This window comes from Eubalaena glacialis, chromosome 18, assembly GCF_028564815.1.
Source record: "Eubalaena glacialis isolate mEubGla1 chromosome 18, mEubGla1.1.hap2.+ XY, whole genome shotgun sequence".
Classification (NCBI taxonomy): Eukaryota; Metazoa; Chordata; class Mammalia; order Artiodactyla; family Balaenidae; genus Eubalaena; species Eubalaena glacialis.
Window position 1 is genome coordinate 536,811 of NC_083733.1, and position 19,735 is coordinate 556,545.

The 19,735-nt window shown below is 53.5% G+C and overlaps 1 protein-coding gene and 1 non-coding gene across 3 annotated transcripts in view; one reads left to right on the plus strand and one right to left on the minus strand.

The window, feature by feature from the left end:
* Window positions 1-16,116, minus strand: part of SPG7 (SPG7 matrix AAA peptidase subunit, paraplegin) — a 31,012-nt gene extending 14,896 nt beyond the window's left edge. For both annotated transcript variants that reach the window (XM_061174464.1, XM_061174465.1), the window contains exons 1-7: window positions 15,921-16,116; window positions 13,605-13,707; window positions 12,344-12,433; window positions 5,004-5,245; window positions 2,562-2,701; window positions 1,458-1,560; window positions 228-353 (exon numbers count right to left, since the gene is read on the minus strand). In XM_061174464.1, coding sequence (XP_061030447.1) covers window positions 228-353; window positions 1,458-1,560; window positions 2,562-2,701; window positions 5,004-5,245; window positions 12,344-12,433; window positions 13,605-13,707; window positions 15,921-16,103 — 987 coding nt within the window. In that variant the 5' untranslated portion in view covers window positions 16,104-16,116. The remainder of the gene's footprint in view (window positions 1-227; window positions 354-1,457; window positions 1,561-2,561; window positions 2,702-5,003; window positions 5,246-12,343; window positions 12,434-13,604; window positions 13,708-15,920) is intronic.
* Window positions 13,926-14,032, plus strand: LOC133079245 (U6 spliceosomal RNA). Its single transcript, XR_009698124.1, has one exon. It is a non-coding gene; the product is annotated as a U6 spliceosomal RNA (small nuclear RNA).
* Window positions 16,117-19,735: the final 3,619 nt, after the last annotated feature.

A 19,735-nucleotide genomic window follows, 5' to 3' on the forward strand; every position in this document is an offset into this window, starting at 1 on the left:
CCGGCGCTCCAGACAATCTTCGGGACATGACTCTCGGGAGGCTTGGGTCACATACTGGCCACGTCCAAGTGGCTCTGGGAAAGCAGAGCGCTCTGCGGTGACGGGTGACAGGCAGCGCAGGGCACCATGGTCACGGAAGCCACCACTTAGGTGCCGGCCAAGCAGGGGGCTCACCGTGTAGCACGGCACCGGGCCGGGCCCCGCCCCCTGCGCCGCCACGCGCTCACCTTCAGATAATCCACAAACTCCTTGACCTCCAGCTTGGCCTCATGCATTCCTGCCACATCTTTGAAGCTGACTCCTTTCCCCGTCTTGCCATCCACAATCGTGAAGCGAGCCATTTTAAGCTGATTCTGGGCAGAAAGACAAAGGGCGGAGCCCTGTGCAGCCCAGTAGGGCAGGGCGGAGGAGCCCTGGGTGCCGGGTCACCTGCACGTCCTGGCCCACCGTCCCCACTCACTCAGACGGCAGCTAAGGGCACGGTCCAGACACACGAGGGCGTTGACAGCTAGAAAGCTGCCCGGCATCCAGCAATCTGCCTTAAAGGAAAACACTCCCCATGTCAACTAGGTGACTCAACGTCTTTGCATGAACCATCTTATTTCTCTATGTGACCTTCCCCACTATCGTGTGATTTCTTTTTCTGATTATAAAAAGTTATGTAACGACACGCAGTTCTGGGGAATGTTGGTAAAAAAGTTACTTGGTCAATTTCTGGAGCGCAATCTGGCTGGACAGACAAGCTCTTGGTGAGGGGCTCAACCTCAGCCACAATCTCCTTCAGGACAGGCTCTCAAAAGATGCAGCTGCGTGGGATTCGCCACAGTATTATTTAAATACAACAATAAACAGCCCAAAGTGTGCAAGAACTATCAAACTGGCTGAGCCAGGTACGGCGCACCCCATGAGACACCATGTTGCCACTGACAGTGTGCGTGCACGTCCTGAGCTACCGAGGGCCCCAGTCCAGGGGGAAACTGGGGCGCTCTGTCCCCCCGGCCGGTTCCCAGGAGGGGCTCCTCCACGGCCCTCTGCTGATGTGGCTGACAGGCCAGGTACGACTTGAGGGGGAGGGAAAGTGCACGTTACAGTGAATGCCATGACAACAGAAGAATACTTCTGAAGCGCATAAAGGTCGGCCTTTTAAAGACAACCTTTAAAGCTGTCTCAGCTAGCAGGGGAAACCCCCAAATAGTCACGTCCAGCTGAGAGTGCAAAATGCAGGACACAGTGCAGTGTAAACCCCTTGGCTCAGCCATCCAAACGCCAGGAGAGGGGCCTCGGCTGGAGCCGGTGTTGCGCCCCCCAGGGCAGCCAAGCGGAAAGAAAGAAGAGCTGCCGGACGACGTCCAGGCTGACGTCCACTGTGCACTCATCCTGCAGGTGATGGGAAAGGGTCAGCACACACAGACGAATCCCAGGACCACAAGCTCGGGGAGACGATTCGTACAACTTACAAAAGCACTGAATCCGCCTTCCCGTCCTGTCATTCCAGCCAGACGGAAAACATACCACAGGATGGCCAGGCCCACGGCTGTCATCCCCAGGGCGTAGAGGGCGCTAGCATGAGAGAGAAAGGTGGGCACACGCTCAGGCCCGGCCGCCGGGCAGCCGACACACACGCCTCACACAGGCTGGGCCCACAGACGCTCCCAAGATGAGAAGGGCTCCCTCACTCTGAGATCAGCCTGTGGAACCAGCGCTGAAAAGGGGTTTCCTTGTCCCATTCTCACCAACTACCCTCCTGCATCAAATGCTCCCGAAGTCTCAGATCTGGAGCACAGCAGCGCTGGGCACGCAGAACCCGACCGTGGCGTGAAGCCAGAACGTCACCCGCTGTCCAGAGCCCCGGGGGAACTCATGCCTGCCAAGAGCAGCTCTCCACCTTCCACGTATTTTGTTTTCAAAAGTAGGCCATCAACTTTGGTCACTAAGGCAAAATCGGTGTAACAGTAAAAAGAGCAAACCGTAGGGCATCACCCCCCAGATGAAGAGGGGAACCCGTCCAGGTGTGCCCCCTCCATTCCCTACAACAAGCAGAGGTGCAACCTAGGGGCCCTGCACCCTCAGGAGCCAGAGGCTGTGGGACAGACACACAGCACTTCACAGACGCCGCTGGTCACCATGAGGGGACGCAGACCTCTGCACACAGTAGCGTCCAGATACATGGCCCGTGACCCGCTGATGAACGTGCCCCCACCAAGGAGTCTGCAGGCCCCGCCGCCCACAGGCCCTGCACGGTCTCTACGTCTCTCTTCAGCACGGAACCAAGAAGTTCCACTGGACACCCTGCTTCTCCCTTTCCTGCCTCATCTTCCTGTTTGCAGGCAACAGCAAACCCAACCTGGGCCGAATTCGGAAACACCACAGACAGCGGAAGTGGTGCCTAAAAGTGACTCCAAGCTGGCCCACCTCATGCCACCCCTCACGCGCCCGCCTCCCACGAGGGGCTCTAGCTCACTGCAGGCACAGCCAGTGTGAGATTTTTATTGGGGTTTGTTTCTCACATTACAAAGTCAAGCCTGGTTTAGTTCAGAGGCACACAGAAATGACCAACCTACTTTCCAAAGAATCCCGTCCGCTTATAGGAAACCGGAATTCTGTCCTTGCCTTCGATATTCAGCTCATCCTCAGCTGCTCGAAGCTTCTCTTCAAATTTGTCGATATTTGCCACCTGCATTCGGTACATCAAGGCCAGCCGCTGGGGGCAGAAAGCAGAGGGACCGCGAGTGATGAACAGGCCAGACCGCTGACCCTGAGGACAGAGAACGGTGCCCCAGCCACAGTGTGTGGACAACGGCAGGGCTTCAGAAGCAGAGGCCTGCCACTCAGAAACCCCTCCACGTCTAGGGAGTGTTCGTTCTCTCCAACACAGTTACAGTAAGATGTTCACGAAAACGCATTTTAAGCAAGCGAAGGGCGGCACGTGCGCCTTAAACTCAGCACCAGGATCGCACTCTGCTGTGAGGGCCCAGCAGAGCCTCGGCGAGGAACCCGCAGTGCTGGACCCCGCTGCCCCAGTCACCCTGCGAAGGTTCCCTGTCTAACCATCGGCTGGGCCTGACAGTCAACCGAGTGGGCTCCTCGGTCCTCAGGCAGACGGGAGACTACGGAAGAGGGAGCGGGCGGCGTCTCCCGGACGCTGGCGGGACAGTCCCATCACCTCCACCCCAAGCCCACGTCAGTCGTCGTTCTGGCAGCCGGCCCGTGCTTTCCAGGGTTAGACTGTTCCAGGCTCAGATCCTAAGCACACTCTTGGAATCTAAACGGAGCAACCAGACTTCCCCCTGCTCTGAAGTCTCCGGAAAGTCTTGCGGGATGACCACCATTATGAGCGGCCACTCAGGCTCCACTCTGTGGGCTCAGAAGGCCAGATGGAGGGGCACACAGCGGCCCCACCCGTCAAAACCAAGCTTGGCACTGGAACGCCCCTTGGCCTTAGTGGCTGGACTAACCTAACGGACCCCAAACGCTTGGTCTGAACTTCATTGATCCTTGATCACTCAAACACCTGCCCTGGCCCATTTGGATGGAAGGGAAAAACGTGGAAAGGACCCTCTTTCTATTTCAAAATCCAAAGGCAAAACGTATGATTCCAGAAGCCCCTTCAACCCCACGTCTTGTGAAGCCTTCTCTGATCCCCTGGGCCCGAATCAGCCGCTTCAGCAGCAGCCGCCGGGCCCCTCGCCCTCGGGCCGGCAGCGGCTACCATTGCCCCTGGCCTCTCAAGCGCACTGGAATTTAACTTCTACTATCTGCCCAGCTGTGAAGAAGGAGAGGCTGGCAGGGCTGGGCTGCGCCCATGGCCGCGCTTGCTCGGGCAGGATGAGCCCCCTCAGCCCAGCACCCAACCAGCCCAGGAGCAGAGCAGCGCCCGGGGTGCCCGCGGGGCGTGCTCTGGGGCACGGTGGGAGGGAGCCGTCGGGAGAGAGCGCTCCGCCCACGGGAGCAAGCCTGCGCTCCAGGGAGCAGAGCAAGTCCAGCCAGAAAGCCCTCGGGCTCCGCGTGGAGAGAGGCGCCTGGGTTCCCACGGGCTAAACTTTTAGCAGAAGATGGGAGGGATGCTGAAGAAACACAACAACTAAGTATAACTCATGATCCTGGACTGGATCCTGGATTAAAAGTACTAACACAAAAGGCTCTCAGGCCAGTATAGAGGCACCTGGGAAACACAAACAGGATAAGTGTGTTAGAAAATATTCTGGGGGACTTCTCTGGTGGTGCAGTGGATAAGACTCCACACTCCCAATGCAGGGGGCCCGGGTTCAATCCCTGGTCGGGAACTAGATCCCACATGCATGCTGCAAATAAGAGTTCACATGCCACAACTAAGGAGCCCGCCTGCCACAGCTAAGACCCAGTACAACCAGATAAATAAATAAATAAAATACTAAAAGAAAGAAAGAAAATACTCTGGTATCGATGTCACCTTTCCAGGGCCTAACGCTGGCGTCGTGTTCCTGGGGGTAAATGAGAGGGGTCGGAGATGGGAAGGCAGGCTGGACACGGACTCATCCTCACAGGAGGGTCTGCACAGCCGCTCTCCGTGCGCCCACCCACCTGCTTTGCAGCAGCGCTGTCACTGGGCGTCTCTCCCCCTCCCTGACGCCCAACCCTCTACCTGGCACGAAGCCTGCAGCCTCTCCTCCCCCTCGCAGGGCCCTTCTCCTCCGCCCCCTTTCTTTCCTGCTCCTGCCCAGGGCTGGCCCTTGCCCACCCGTCTCTCAGCCACCTGCTCTGCCCCCGAGGGGTTCCCACCCGGACAGCCCCATGCCCTCCCTCCCCCGCCCGCTGGGCTCCAGCCACCCACCCGCCAGGCAGAGCCGGGACGCCCGCTGCCCCCTCTCCCTCAGCCCAGAGCCCCTGCCGCCCTCCCACCTCCTCTCTGCACAGCCCCGCCGGGACCGCACTGCCTCGCCCCCTTCTCAAAGCCTCCAGGCCTCCTCCTTAAATCAAGACACTCACAGCTTGTTCTAAGCAACCCCGCCGGGCCCGGCACTCACTGGCCGCCCGAACACCACAGCGCCGGGGTGCAGGTACACCTCCACCACGTCGCTCTCAGGCACCACCTGTACCCGCTGCACCTCGCCCTTGGCCAGCATCTCGTGCACGAAGTCGCTCCAGGAGATGTTGCCGCCGCTGGAGCCGAGCGCGTTGAGCAGGCTCATGACCACAGCGATGACAAAGAGGGTGCGCAGCCGCTCGCGGTACATCTGGTCCTCGCGTTCCCGGCGCCGCCGCTCCTCTGCGGGGGGGGGGGGGGAAGCGGGTGTGAGGCCGGGGCGGAGCCCCGCCCCTGCCCCGCCCCTGCCTCGCCCCCCACGTCCCCGCCCCGCCCCCCCCACATCCCCTCGGCAGTGTCTGTCTCCGGTATGATCCTGCATCTTAGCCGATGCCTCAACACAGTGACTGCTTACATGCCGTCCAAGGTCACCAACATCCCATTCCCTGAGGTCCCACCTGCTCGGATAACATGAAACCATTTTTAAAGTCAAAAGCCTCCCAGGGGGGCTTCCCTGGTGGCGCAGTGGTTGAGAATCCACCTGCCAATGCAGGGGACATGGGTTCGAGCCCTGGTCCGGGAAGATCCCACATGCTGCGGAGCAACGAAGCCCGTGCGCCACAACTATTGAGCCTATGCTCTAGGGCCCACGAGCCACCACTACTGAGCCCGCGCCACAACTACTGAAGCCCGTGCACCTAGAGCCCGTGCTCCGCAACAAGAGAAGCCACCGCAATGAGAAGCCCGTGCACTGCAACGAAGAGTAGCCCCCGCTCGCCACAACTAGAGAAAGCCCACGAACAGCAACAAAGACCCAACATAGCCCCCTCCCCAAAAAAAAGCCTCCCAGGACCAGCGCAGCTCCACAGTGACGCCACATCTCACTGACAGCACATCTACTCAACTACGACCCTCGACCCTCGCGGGCCCTCCAGGCTCGACCAGATACCGACCCATCCCCAGTGCTTGCGGCACACGCCCAGGTCCCTGATGACAACAGCTTCTCCACCACCACCTGCCCTCCCCCCACACAACCACCTGGGACTGACACTCAGGCGAGCTGCACGGCATCCATCACAGAAACACTGGAAAAACAGCACACTTAGAAGTGCAAAACACAGAGTCTGGAGGCCCGTTCTTTACCAGAACCACCAGATCAATTCCCCCGATTCACACCTGACACAGGAGCTCCCGGGGCGTCACCTCCCTCCGGCCCACAGCACAGGTGGGAAAGGGTCCCAGCGAAGGCCAGGCCACAGTGCTCCTCCCACCAATCACACGCGGGCAGGGGCTGCGTTTTACTGACACGGTGCTGTCGACCCAGCACTTCACATGGTCTCGCTAGCCCACCGCCCCCAGGAGCCCACCTCCCAGTCCTTGCACCCACCGGACACCTCATCCACACCCCAGGAGGCCCTGGAACAACCCGGCCTCGCTCACCTGTGCAGGGTGGGCCCATCCTTCCTAACACTCCATGTAGCTTTTGCAAGACCTGCGGTTAACGACGCCTTTTGAGAAATGCGTGTACAATTCTTCACCGGCTCTGCCCAAGACAGACCTGTCTCAGCAACCAAAGCTTCCACCGTTCACTCACCCTCCCCAGAGGCCACGCCGACACACACAGCAGAGCTGGCCGTGGTCACCTCTCCAAGGACAGACTGTGGAGGGACTCAGGGCCCCCTGCCCTCTGCACAGCCTGGAGGTGCAGCCACCCACACACACCACCTGCTTCTCCAATGGGCGGCCTGGAGGAATTCGAAAGCATTTTAAATCGGTTTAGAAACCTGAAGCCTGAGGGACTTCCCTGGCGGTCCAGTGGTTAAGACTCCGTGCTCCCAATGCAGGGGACCCGGGTTCGATCCTGGTCAGGGAACTAGATCCCACATGCTGCAACTGAAGATCCTGTGTGCCGCAACTGAGACCCGACGCAGCCAAATAAATAAATATTAAAAAAATAAAAAATAAACAAAAGTAAAAACCTGAAGCCTGAGAAGACTGTCGCAGCAGCCATTTAGAAAACACGAAGGTACATTTTAGGTATTACCCTACCTTACAATAGATTATAACAGTGTATCTGATATTTCAAGCTCATAAAGGCGACCACTTATTGTGATTGTGGACAGCAGATTCATGTTCTCAGGTGAGAAGCCATCTCTCTCAAATATTTAACCTTCAGCCCTGCTCTCTAACAACCCAGCAGGGGGCAATCAACCCCGGCAGCCGCACTTCCCGACAGCCCTGCCACGCCAGCCGGAACCGGTTGAACTAGTTCTATTTCTGAAACTTTAACATAAGGAAACCAAATGTAACAAAACATACATCCGTAGTACTGATCAGGTATGGAATCATGAGGGCCGCTCCAAGAAAGACAACGGGAAACACTACGGGAAGATACAAAAGTGAGACACAGGATCGGCTAAACAGATGGAAGATTCTTGAGGTGTAAGAGATGAAACAAGATCTGACCCTGAGACTCTACATAGAAAAGGCACGTGAACGCTCTGGGCAGAAAGGACATTCCCTCCACTCCGAAGGCCCGCTGTCTCCTTCCCACCAAGTCCATCATCCCTCCAGACTTGGGGACACGAGGCTGCCGACCGGCGCCTCTGCCCGTGTTCCGTCTGCAGGGGGTGAACCGGCCTCCGTGAGCACAGCTCCTCCCACATCCAGCTCGCGGAGAGCTGAGGGTCACCCCAAACTCTCTACTGCCCAGAGCACCCAGGAAAGGCTGCTGCCTCCTAAGCCGTTAGACTGTCTACCCGCTGGACAGCAGCCTGCGGGCCCGCTGGAAAACTATGGTCCCACGAGTCCTTCTTGGGGGTCGGAGGATGTCAACTGCTGCGGTGAGTCACCTGAACCAGCCACCTGAAGACAAATGAACAAGTTACGACGCTGCTGAATGTGCAGGAGAGCATTGCAGGAGCCCTCCAGGTGTTCACCCCAGCCGTGAGCACTGTGCCGTGAACACTGGGAGGACGCAGCGATACCCCGGCTCTCGTTAATACCACCACGGGGCTGGTCCTGACCCACAGCCCGGAGAGAAACCTGAAGATGGAGACGAGGTGCACCTCACAGAGGATAAAGGGGCACCGTCCACAAAAGGTGTTCTGGAAATGCCAGCCATCGCTGTTTGTTAACCTTTCACGACAACGTAACTGTAGGCGCCACGGACTCGTGAGAAGTAACAGAGGCCCCTCTTCCGCGTCTACTGGGCTCAGGGCCTTCCAACAGTCATCTGACAAAACCGGGAACAACATCACATCCAAGACGTGGACACTACTGACACAGCCACCCCTTGTGACCCGCGCTCCCGTGTGGTTTTAGTTTTGTGCAATTTCATCCCGGGTCAACGTCTGCGTATCCATCACCAGTCAAGACACGACAACTCCGTCACTCCAACCACTAATCTGTTCTCCAGCTCCGTAATCTTGTGTATATAATCTTTCAGGACTGGCCTTTCTCATTCAAGGCTCTCAGAGGGCAGGTCTGAGCGGGACGCTGGGCTGTGCTGCCTGCATGCAGTCTGCAGAGCTGAGAGCTCACGGGCCAGTCAACTCCCTCACAGTCCAGAAGACACCCTCACGGAACAAAAATCTTTGCTTAAGCAAGCAATTATCGTCTAATGCAAATTTAACGGACATGAACTTTATCCCGTTTTCTCAAAGCAAGCTACAGTTCAGCCCAAAATGAGCAAACATACAACAACCACATGAAGGTGGCGGGGAGGCACAGACCCGCCCCAGGAACGCCGCCTCATCAGGTGTGCACCAGGTGCGCACAGCGGCACGGGCGGATGGAAGGAGCCGGCGCGACCCTTTCTCCAGATTGACTCTGCCTCTGGTCCCCGGCACTACAGTGCCTGATGGTAATTTGCGACGGGATTCAGCGGGGGGAGCACGTGTCCGCAGCCACGGCAGGTCAGGAGCTGCAGAAAGGAAGTGGCCATGGCCACTCCTCCCAGAAATCGGTATCCGCAGGACCATGCACCAGCCTGAGCGACAGGCCACAGGCCAGGCAGACGCAGAAGCTGCTCCGGCCCACCTACCTTCTCCTTCTAAAGGCTTTGCCCGTTTCAAGTTAAGGAACGGTCCCTTCTATTTTCTCCTAATTCTTTTCAGGTTTTGCTTTTTAAATTTAATGATTCAATCCACTCAGAATTTATGTTGGTATATGGAATGAGAGTCTAATTTAATCTCTTTCCAAACAACTAAGCAACGGTTCCAAACCACTTCTCATACAATCCACCCTTGCTGCCACCGTGTGAAATGCCACTTTAGTTACTTGCTAATTCTTAGACAAAGTAGACTCTGCTTCTGGATTTCCTACTTTGTTCCATTAATCTATGTGTTACTGGACCCAGCATTGACTTGTTGGGAGGAAACAATGTTCACATCTGCCAGTATCAGCCTCCTCAGGGTGTCGTAACCCTGCGTATTTTCTCATCAAGCAAGCCCTCACCTTCCTCCTCCAGCTCAGAATGTCTCTGAAATGAATGACACACTTGAAGACACACCACATATCTCAGAACATGAAGACACACGTGTTCAAACAATCAGCTTTAAAGGAAAACTATGATCTCGGTGATAAGCTACAAGTGATCACTATTGAAGTGCTACTTGCCAAGCGCCGAACAGAGGGCTCCTGACCGAGATCCCCTTCAACAGCCAGGTGCCTACAAACCTCGGGGAGAGCTGGGGTTGCCAGCACCACACCCCAGGAAGGCAGAAGAAGTACAATCTGCAAAGTAAATTCACATGGAAGCGTGTGGAGTAAGAGACCTGGAACTGCTGACAAAACCAACGAAACTGCAGGAAAAATATAAAAAAATAATATCAGAAAAAATGGTAGGAGGGAATTCCCTGGCCCTCCCAGTGCAGGGGCCACTGGTTCGATCCCTGGTCTGGGAACTAAGATCTCACATGCCGCACAGTGCGGCCAGGGGAAAAAAAAAAAGTAGGAAAAATAAAGAAAAATACCCATGGTCAAAGGTCACGCAGTGAAATGTTTAAGAATGCATGGGGGGACTTCCCTGGTGGCACAATGGTTAAGAATCCACCTGCCAATGCAGGGGACACGGGTTCGATCCGCGGTCCGGGAAGATCCCACATGCCGCAGAGCAACTAAGCCCGTGCACCACAACTACTTAGCCTGTGCTCTAGAGCCCGCAAGCCACAACTACTGAAGCCCGCACGCCTAGAGCCCGTGCTCCGCAACTAGAGAAGCCACTGTAATGAGAAGCCCACGCACTGCCATGAAGAATAGCCCCTGCTCGCCGCAACTAGTGTAAAGCCCGTGCACAGCAATAAAGACCCAATGCAGCCAAAAATAAACAAATAAATAAAAGAAAAGAAAGGAAAAGAAAAGAAAGAAAAATACCCATGGTCAAAAGCCATGCAGTGAAATGCTTAGGAATGCATGGGGGTGGGGTGGGGAACGTTCCTGGTGGTCCAGTGGTTACGACTCTGCACTCCCAATGCAGGGGACCCAGGTTCAATCCCTGGTCAGGGAACTAAATCACGCATGCCGCAACTAAAAGATCCCACATGCCGCAACTAAGACCCGGCACAGCCAAATAAACAAATAAATTAAAAAAAAAAAAAAAAAAAAGAATGCATGGGGGTACCTCCCTGGTGGCGCAGTGGTTAAGAATCTGCCTGCCAATGCAGGGGACACGGGTTCGATCTCTGGTCTGGGAAGATCCCAGATGCCGTGGAGCAACTAAGCCCGTGCACCACAACTACTGAGCCTGCACTCTAGAGCCCGTGAGCCACAACTGCTGAGCCCACATGACACAACTCCTGAAACCCGCGGGCCTAGAGCCTGTGCTCCGCAGGAGAGGCCACCTCAGTGAGAAGCCCGCTCACCGCAACTACAGAAAGGCTGCGCGTGGCAACGAAGACCCAACACAGCCAAAAATTAAAAAAAAAAAAAAAAAAAAAAAAAAAAATATATATATATATATATATATATAAAAAGGAAAAAAAAAAAAGAAGAGCCAAGTCCCCTGGGGGCTTTCCCTCGGGGGTGATGATGAAGGAAGCCTGCAGCACCCACACTCCCTAAGCCTGCGGCCAGGAGGTCGACAATCAGAAACGTCTAATCTGAACCCAACCAAGGGCACTACAGGAATCAAGACCAATGGAAAGTTACAGCTCCTCTCAAGGTGAACGAAGGGGCCGCCAGCGAAGAATGGACGTGAGCATCAGGAAAACGCAGCCCCTCCTAGAAAGTCGAGCACAAGGGGCTTCACCCCATAACCAGTGGGTTCTGGGGCCGAACCTCCAGACCCCCAACTCCTGAAGACGTTTCTGGACCAGACTAGGGAGGAAGGTCCTCCCCACGGTTACCAAAACCTGGTCGGGAAGCCGTCTTGTTCCAACTAAGCTGCCAGGGTGGCTGCGCCCTTCTGGAAAGATGGGGCCTGGGGAACGGGACCAGTCTGTGTGCAGTTCTGCGACAGGCCCGGGGTCCAATAAAGAAAGCGTTTCTCAGGCTGCCGTCCCCCCTGAGGCGTCTGGGGCTCACAGGAGCCTGGTTCTGAGCACGGCTGGCCTTTGGGTAAAGTACCTCCTCCAGGGCCCCCGGGCCTCGAGTCCCGCACCACAACCCACTGCAGCCACGCCAAAATCAGCGCCACTTCCCCACGCATGTGTCCCTCCCTGGACCCGGCACAGAGCAGGCATCCAGCGTCCTCGTGTGTAGAAAGGGCCAGTGACGGGGTCACTCTGAAGAGAGAGCACATAAATCACTGAGCACACGCTCCAACCACTCCTAAGGCCTAGCGAGTTCCATGTGTATCAGCTCCCCGCAGCCAGCTGTCATCTTAGAGGTCAATTCAGTCCAAAGTTCCCTTCATTTCCCTCCCCTTCACACACTCATCGAGTCCTAATTCCAGAGTCGAGAGGAGGCTTGCAAGCGAGTTCGCTGTGCCCCGGGGCTTGGGGCCCCACTCCTTCCCCAGGGCCATGCCCCGTACCATCCTGGCTTCTGGGGCTGCTCCTCAGGCCTGGAGGCAGTGCCAACACCAGTCAGGTGTGCACGAGAGTGGGACTTCGGCCGGGGAGTCCTGGAGCCTTCCTCCCCCAGAGCTCTGAGTCCAGGGCAGATCCGAGGTCCACCCTCTCCACACAGAGCACAGCAACCCCACCCGCCTTCAGGTACTCTGAACACGGGACACAGGTGCTGATGAAGCCGTCCCTAAAAGGATGGGCAGGAAGAATCCAGCAACTGCATTAGGGACGGGGGCAGGTGTGATCCTAGGATGGACTTCCTATTCCTTAGACTAGAGCACACACGTGCAGACAACCAAGGCAGCCATCGCTTAAGATCTGATGGATATACCTTCGTCATCTTCAGGGCTCCTCCCCTTGGCTTTATCACTGCCTTTAGTCTTCTGCTTCCACCTTGAGGTGTTAAAGTAGTACGTGCCTCCTACAAGGAATAGGGAAAGTGTTTAACAACAAACAGGTTTGCAACTACAGGAGAACCCTTAGGAGAAGAGTGTATTCCCAGACAACCAAAACAAAACAGAAACTATCTGAAAGCTATGTGCACAGGATCTAGAAGCTGGGGTAGTCATTCTTACTCTAATATCTACTCATTATAAATAATGAACTACTTCAACCGAAGTATGTGTTTTTGTAATTTAAATTAGCCAACGTGAGGAAATAAAAATGATGAACACAAACTTGAGAAAGTGTCATGAAATTGTTGGAGAACAGCCCTTTCAAGACACGCAGTCACTTTAAATGAATTTAAACAAATGAACAGCGGCGAGTGGCTTCCGCACGATGCAGCAACAGCAGCCCCGGGCCACCACCTTCACCCAGATGCGCCCCTGGACCACTCCTCACACCAAAGGCTCTGACTCGCCCAAGGTCTGAACCAACCACTGCTTAAAATGGGGGAAAGCGTCTCATAACGTGACTGGGCTGCACCTGTCTTCACACACATTAAGAGAATCACAAATAAAACTGCTTTGATGTCCACCTGACACGGGGGTGTCTGGAGGTGACGGCTGTGCCACTTGGGGCACGTGTAGGCTGCCGTGACCGGGGTGGGCACGTACGTAGCAGTGGGAGATTTCACTTTTTCCCTGTTCCAACTGAATAAAGGGGGGGAGTAAAGGTACAGGTGTCAACCCTTATGGTCCTTTGACCTAAGATCAAAAGAGACAGCAGGATGTCACAAGATCTCATTAAACGGTGCAACTCCAGTGTAAAAGCACGTTATCTGTAGGCTGTGTTTACTTGCCTTCTGTACGTAAGACATACACAGCCAGTTTGTAGCTCCTTACTAAACGTTCCTAGAGTTGGCTACAGCACATGAAAAACCTTTGTCAAGCAGCCCAATTATTACCAGAATTAAAAACAAAAAAAAGAGAGACAACTCAAAAGAAGCAAAAATGGTTTGTTCAGACCTTAGACAAATTTCCTCCTCATAAACTTCATTTCAGAGCATTTGAGGGCTCACAATGAGTAGCAGCCGAAGGTCCTCTTCGTGATTTCGTTTTTCTGACGATGCCAAACAAGCAACATTTTCTGAATTTATTCACAAATGCCATAGGCTCTGCCTGTCACCTCTGTCTTCAAAAGATACACACCTAGAAGTTTCCAGAGTCCGACTGGATTCTGGACGAGATGCTGTTTCACCAACAATCTGCTGATTCCTTGAAACGTAGGGGTGAGCAGTCGCAACTGGAAACTCTAAAAAGAGCGATACAGAGAATCAGTCACACCAACACCACAGCACACCCAGGCAATGCAGACTAATTCCCTGCTGCAAAATCTTTCCTAAAAGCTCTGATATTTATTTACTTGTAATATTTACACTGTCCTGAAATATGAAGCAATAGTCTGAGCATTATTGCAAAGTTTTAACACAACATCAAAAGAAAAAAACAAACATCAAAACCTTAAAAGCAGTGTTCGCTTCGGCAGCACATACACTAAAGTTGGAACGATAAAGAGAAGATTAGCATGGCCCCCACGCAAGGATGACACGCAAATTCGTTAAGTGTTCCATAATTTTTGGACTTGAGGACACAGGGAGGGGGAAGGGTTAGGTGGGACGAAGTCAGAGAGTGGCATTGACATATATACACTACCAAATGTAAAATAGATGGCTAGTGGGAAGCAGCCACATAGCACAGGGAGATCAGCTTGGTGCTTTGTGACCACCTAGAGGGTGGGAGGGAGACGCAAGAGGGAGGGGATATGGCGATATATGTATACATATAGCTGATTGACTTTGTTATACAGCAGCAACTAACACAACAATGTAAGGCATTATACTCCAATAAAGATGTTAAAAAAAATAGTAAAAAAAATAACTAAATAAAATAAAATGGGGATGTTGATAAAAAACAAAACAAAAAACCTTAAAACCAAGGCGAGCAAGTCAAAGAAATGCTGAATTCAAGGTGCAGAACACTGGCTGCCTTTCTGTGAGCCAAGGCTCCCAACCCTCCTGCAGGACCCAAGGAGCAAAGGCCACAGTGGCTGCCCAGACCCTTTGCTCCCCACAACTCCAGATGACTATTCCTTGTAGAACATTCCCAGGTAGTCCACCCGTTTCCCGCTTGAATGTGTTTTATGTTATGGTCAACGGTCCATCTTAATTTCTTCTATCTCTGTGGTGGCAATTTCTTCATTTGTTTTATTTACTTCTTTAGTTTTAATTTTTTTTCCCTTAGTTCATCCCTGGTCTGCTGTTATTACGGAGAAAAGTAACTCCTTACCAAAGGAGTATGTTACATGTAGTTTCCTGTTAGCAGCAGATTAAAGATTCCTCGTCCATAGAATTATTGTCCCATTTAATTAATACTACTATTCCTGGCTCAGTGATGACCAGGAGGCATATAAGGGAGGACCACAGAGTGTGGACTGGGCCCAATAACTGAGAAACATCACCATGTTAGATACAGTAGGAGAAAAAAAGGCATTCTTCAAAGTCAGCCCTGAACACTGCTTGTTTAAACCAGATGACTTTGTTTTATTACTATTATAGCCACTGGTGAGGTTATCTGTTTAGACTTCACAAGTATGTGTGAATTGCCCACTTCAGTCCTTATTTATTTTCATAGAATAATCAAAGAATCTGATTAAAAATAATAAATTATGATTTTCCTTCTCAAAAGAACTAAACAGCAAAAACAAAAACAAGTGTAATGCAGCCATAGCTGCCCTCAGACTCAGGAAAGGTGGCCAGGAATCTAGAATAGGATTAGGATATGAAATTGGTCCTCAAGTTATGGTGAAATACAATAACAATAATACATTATAACCTAAAATGTGAGAGTCGAGGTCCTAAGAGAGGGCTAAAAAAAATCAGCGAAAAAAGCTGATTTTTCAGCTTAGAACTTAGGGTCTTTGTTTCCAGAGTGAAATGTTAACATTAACAGTGCCTGGAACACACCCTTCACACAGAGGGTCTATGAATTTGAATCCATAACATGTCAAGCTACACGACAAAAGTAAAACACAGTTACAAGGTACTTTGCTCACACAAAAAACTTTCTGACAGCCCACTTAGAGCATCTGGAAGGTGCTGGAATTCATCTGGGTGGGATCTGATCTATATGAGCTAGTAGTTCTCTGCCAGAAATTGATGAAACTCTTACTCGATTCAATTTCAAAATGCCAGGAAGACTGGCAGAAAATATCAACACACGAAACAAGGACTAGAAAAGTCCAAGCATGAACTGTGCGGCCTCGCCTCTCGCCCCTCCCTCGGGCTGCCCGCCCGTCTCGCCCCCCGCCCCTCCCCCGGCTGCCCGCCCGCCCGCCTCGGCCCCCGCCCCTCCCCCGGCTGCCCGCCCGCCCGCCTCGGCCCCCGCTCCTCCCCCGGGCTGCCGGCCGGAGCTGCCTCTCGGACGACGAAGACCCGGCGGCGGGAGGGCATCTTCCCCGCACATTACCTGCAGGACTCGGCCTCCAGGCCCGACGACACCCATCAGAGGCCTGTGGACAACATACGGCCACCTCCACCCGGTCTTGGCGGAGCTGCCTGGGCTCCAGCCAGAGTAGGGGCCCCGCAGCCGCCCAGGCCCTGGCCCGGGACCCAGGCGGAGAGCGCGCAGCAGCAGGCACGCAGCCGCCATGTTGACCCGGAAGCAGCGCCTGCGCGGTCGGGGCCTCCTCGGGGCGCCTGCGCGGTCGGGGGTGGGGGGGGGGGTGGGGTTTCCTCGGGGCGCCTGCGCGGTCCGGGCCTTGTTGGGGCACCTGAGCGGTCAAGCTTGCCAATCCTCAGTCCCCTGCTCGCGGATTCCCGCGCCGCTCGCGGCGTCCGCTGCGCCCCTAATCCGACTGGCGTTCTCTAGCGGTTTCAGGTGCCACCTCGTGCGGAGCGCCTCGAGTAGAGCTGCAGCCAAGGAGGGCATCGGAACGCCGCGCCGAGCCGCCGCTCCCGTAGGGACTTGGCGCAGCGGGTCCCGGGGCTTCAGAGCGAGCGAGGGAGCCGGAGGGGCGCGGAGCGTGCGCAGAAGGCAGGGCCGACCGCAGCCCTGACCCCGACTTCGACCCTCAGACCCGGATCCTGACCCCGACTCCGACCCTCAGACCTGGACCCTAACCCCTACTCCGACCCTTGGACCCCGGCGCGGTCTTGGCGCTAAGAGGGTGCTGCCGAGGGGAGGAGGGCTTCGCTGGTCCGGGCTGTGGCCGCAGAGCCTTCCCGGGTGTGCCCGGAGGGTCCTGCGGACGGAGCGGACGAGGAAGGGGCTTAGGGTAAGAGCAAGGACTTCAGGAGAGGGTAGCTGAGCCCCCCGGCGCAGGCGGCTGGCAATCTTGGCTTACAGATGCTTAATTTTGGAGAGGTAACCATCTCGTCCACTGTTATTTTCTCCTGGAGGCAGGCTGACTCCCTCTGGCAGTCGTGCCCAGCTCTGGAGACCAGAATCACAGCCCGGGGTACGTAGTCCGCTCTATCCCTGGGAGGGGGTGGGGGAGTCTGTGGTTTTATCCCTGGGATTCCGGACCCCAGGGTCCCGGCCTCTTTCCCAGCCCCCGGGAGGTCTGGTGCTTGAACCCTTAGCTCTGAGACTGCTGATTGTGTTATGGTGACTTAAGTTTGTTTGTGTGTTTTTCTGTAATCCCCAAATTCCTAAGGTCATTAGACGATAACCAATCTTACTGAGTGCCAGCTAGTGCCTGGCTGTGTATCAAACATTCTTTTAATCTTCACAAGTGTGCGAAGTAAATGCTTTTACATCTATTTTACAGATAAGGCAACAGACTCAGAACACTTTAAAGTAACCTTTCCAAGGTCACAGCTAAGAATTAATGGCACAGAGTTTCAGAGATGGTCTGACTGGTCTCAGGGCCTGTGCTCTTCGCCCTATGGCTATAAAGGTCATATGTGCTCCCCCCCTCGGTCCTGAAGCTACAAAGATTTAGGGACATTTTTTTAAATGCAGTGTCCTGATTATAGGTCCCGGCTCTGGCAGCCAGGTTCTTGAGTGTGGTTGATTGTGGAGAGGGGGCTGCCCCTGACCTGCACAGCTGGACTGCCTGCCTTCTCACTTTCTCTCTGAACACTCCATCCATCCTCCCCGGTGTCCTCCTTCACTGTTTTTCTTTCACTGGTTAAACTGTCCCACCCACATTCTGCTGTCCACTCTCCCCAGACCAGTCCCATAACCGTGACCAGGCTTCCAAGTAGTTTCTTGCCCCCTTGCACCCTATCAAAGCTTGTGCAACGCCGCCCTAACAGGAAGTGGCTGAGCCCCACCCTCACCCGGTTCCCTCCTCACCCAGCACAGAGAATTTGTGACTCACAGCCTCTAACAAATTTGAACGTGTTTCGGGAGAGTGTAAGATGCAGTCCTATTAACACTGTTTGAAGTAAAAAGTGTTATTGGAACCTAAGCTCTTTGCAGGAGGTTCATTTGGAAGCAGTGCAGGGTGATAGCAGGAGCTGGGCTTTGGGGAAGGAGTGCTGGCTTCTGTCCTTCTGAGTCTGTGGCCTTGAGCAAGTGATTACCTTCTCCAAGCCTCAATTTTCTCATCAGTAAAATGGGGATAAAATTATCTGCAGAGTGAGGCTGATATTGGGTGTCCCACGGGGTTGTTGTAAAGATAAAATGCAATAAAAATACATGAAAGCAGCTCGTCAGCTGGGAAGCCGTCCACATCCAGGATGTCATGGGAAATGAGGTTCTGGGAAATATTAATTCACTCATCCAAACACATTTACTGAACTACTGTGCTTTGAGAGCTGGCTGCAACCCAGGCCTCGGGTGAGAGGTGAACCTTGACTCTGAACCCCGCCCTGCTCAGTCCCACCACTGTAGTGGCCTCGGGCGATGGGGGTTCAGTTAGAGAATTCAGACGCCCAGTGGCCTGGACCCTGGAAGAGAAGGACCTGGGGTGGGGGGGTGGCCTTAGCAGACCCGGCTCCTCCCGGGCCCGCCTTCACTTTCCTGAGCCACTCCTGTCCATCACCTGCTCTCTGTTCTTTCTGTACCTTGTGACCTGTGTTTACTCAGTTCTACTTCCTCAGCTCTCGGAACCCTGTGAACATCAGGACCTTTGGGCTTGGCTTCCCTTAACTGTGTCAGAGGCAATCACGGTGAACTGGCTGCGGCCCAGGCTTGTCTAGGCCTCTGTATCACCTCCCTGACACCAGGCGGGAAGGGCAGGGGAGCAAGGCGCCTCGTCCTGCTGCTGTCCCTCTGACCCTTGCTGGGCTCCTGTGCTGCCAGCTGTCAGCCGAGGGGCTTCAGGCAAGCTGCTCTGAGGACATCTGTCCGTCCCCTTGTCTGTAAAATAGGAATAACACTTTAGCAGTCTGGGACAGAGGTTGATCTTTTGGGCCATCTTTGGTTTTAAGATATAAGCTTCGTTATTAATATCAGAGCAAATAATTATTTGCTTCTTTGCAAATTAGGCAGCTTGGCTGCAACTAAAGTGCTAAACTTTTTTTAAAAAATCACAGTTCCAATAAGGAACTACTGTATAGCACAGGGAACTATATTCAGTAACTCGTAATAGCCTATAAGGGAAAAGAATCTAAAAAAAGAATAGATAGGGACTTTCCTGGTGGTCTAGTGGTTTAGAATCCACCTTCCAATGCAGGGGATGGGGGTTCGATCCCTGGTTGGGGGACTAGATCCCACATGCCTCGGGGCAACTAAGCCTGCGGGCTCTGGAGCCCGAGCGCCACATCTAAGACTAAGACCCGACGCAGCCAAATAAATAAATATTAAAAAAATAAAAATAGAAAAGAATATATATATATATACATATGTATGTATAACTGAATCACTTTGCTGTACACCTGAAACTAACACAACATTGTAAATCAACTATATTTCAATAAAAATTTTTAAAAAAGCATAGTGACTCCACACTTGGGCCTGGCCTTTGGAACCCTTTGGCTGTCGCATAAGGTAATGACTGTAACTGTTCCCATAATGGTGAGCTGCTGGGCTGAGGCTGTCTTGCAGCTTTGAATGACCTGGCCTATACCTAGATCTTTGGCCAATATTAGGTTGTCATCTATAAAATACACTCCCCTGTGGAATGTTTGAATAAAGTCATCATCCCTCTGAATTTTGGTAAATTTTGTTTCTGGACTGCACATCTTTCTTAGGAAACGATTTCTTCTCGTATGGCTCACTAATTGGGTTTTACTCACACATACAACAAGATTTCATAATATCAGATTTGTTCTTGAAAGGGGAAAAGTCCATTATTACTAGCAAAAAACCTGTCCAGGAATTCGCACATGACT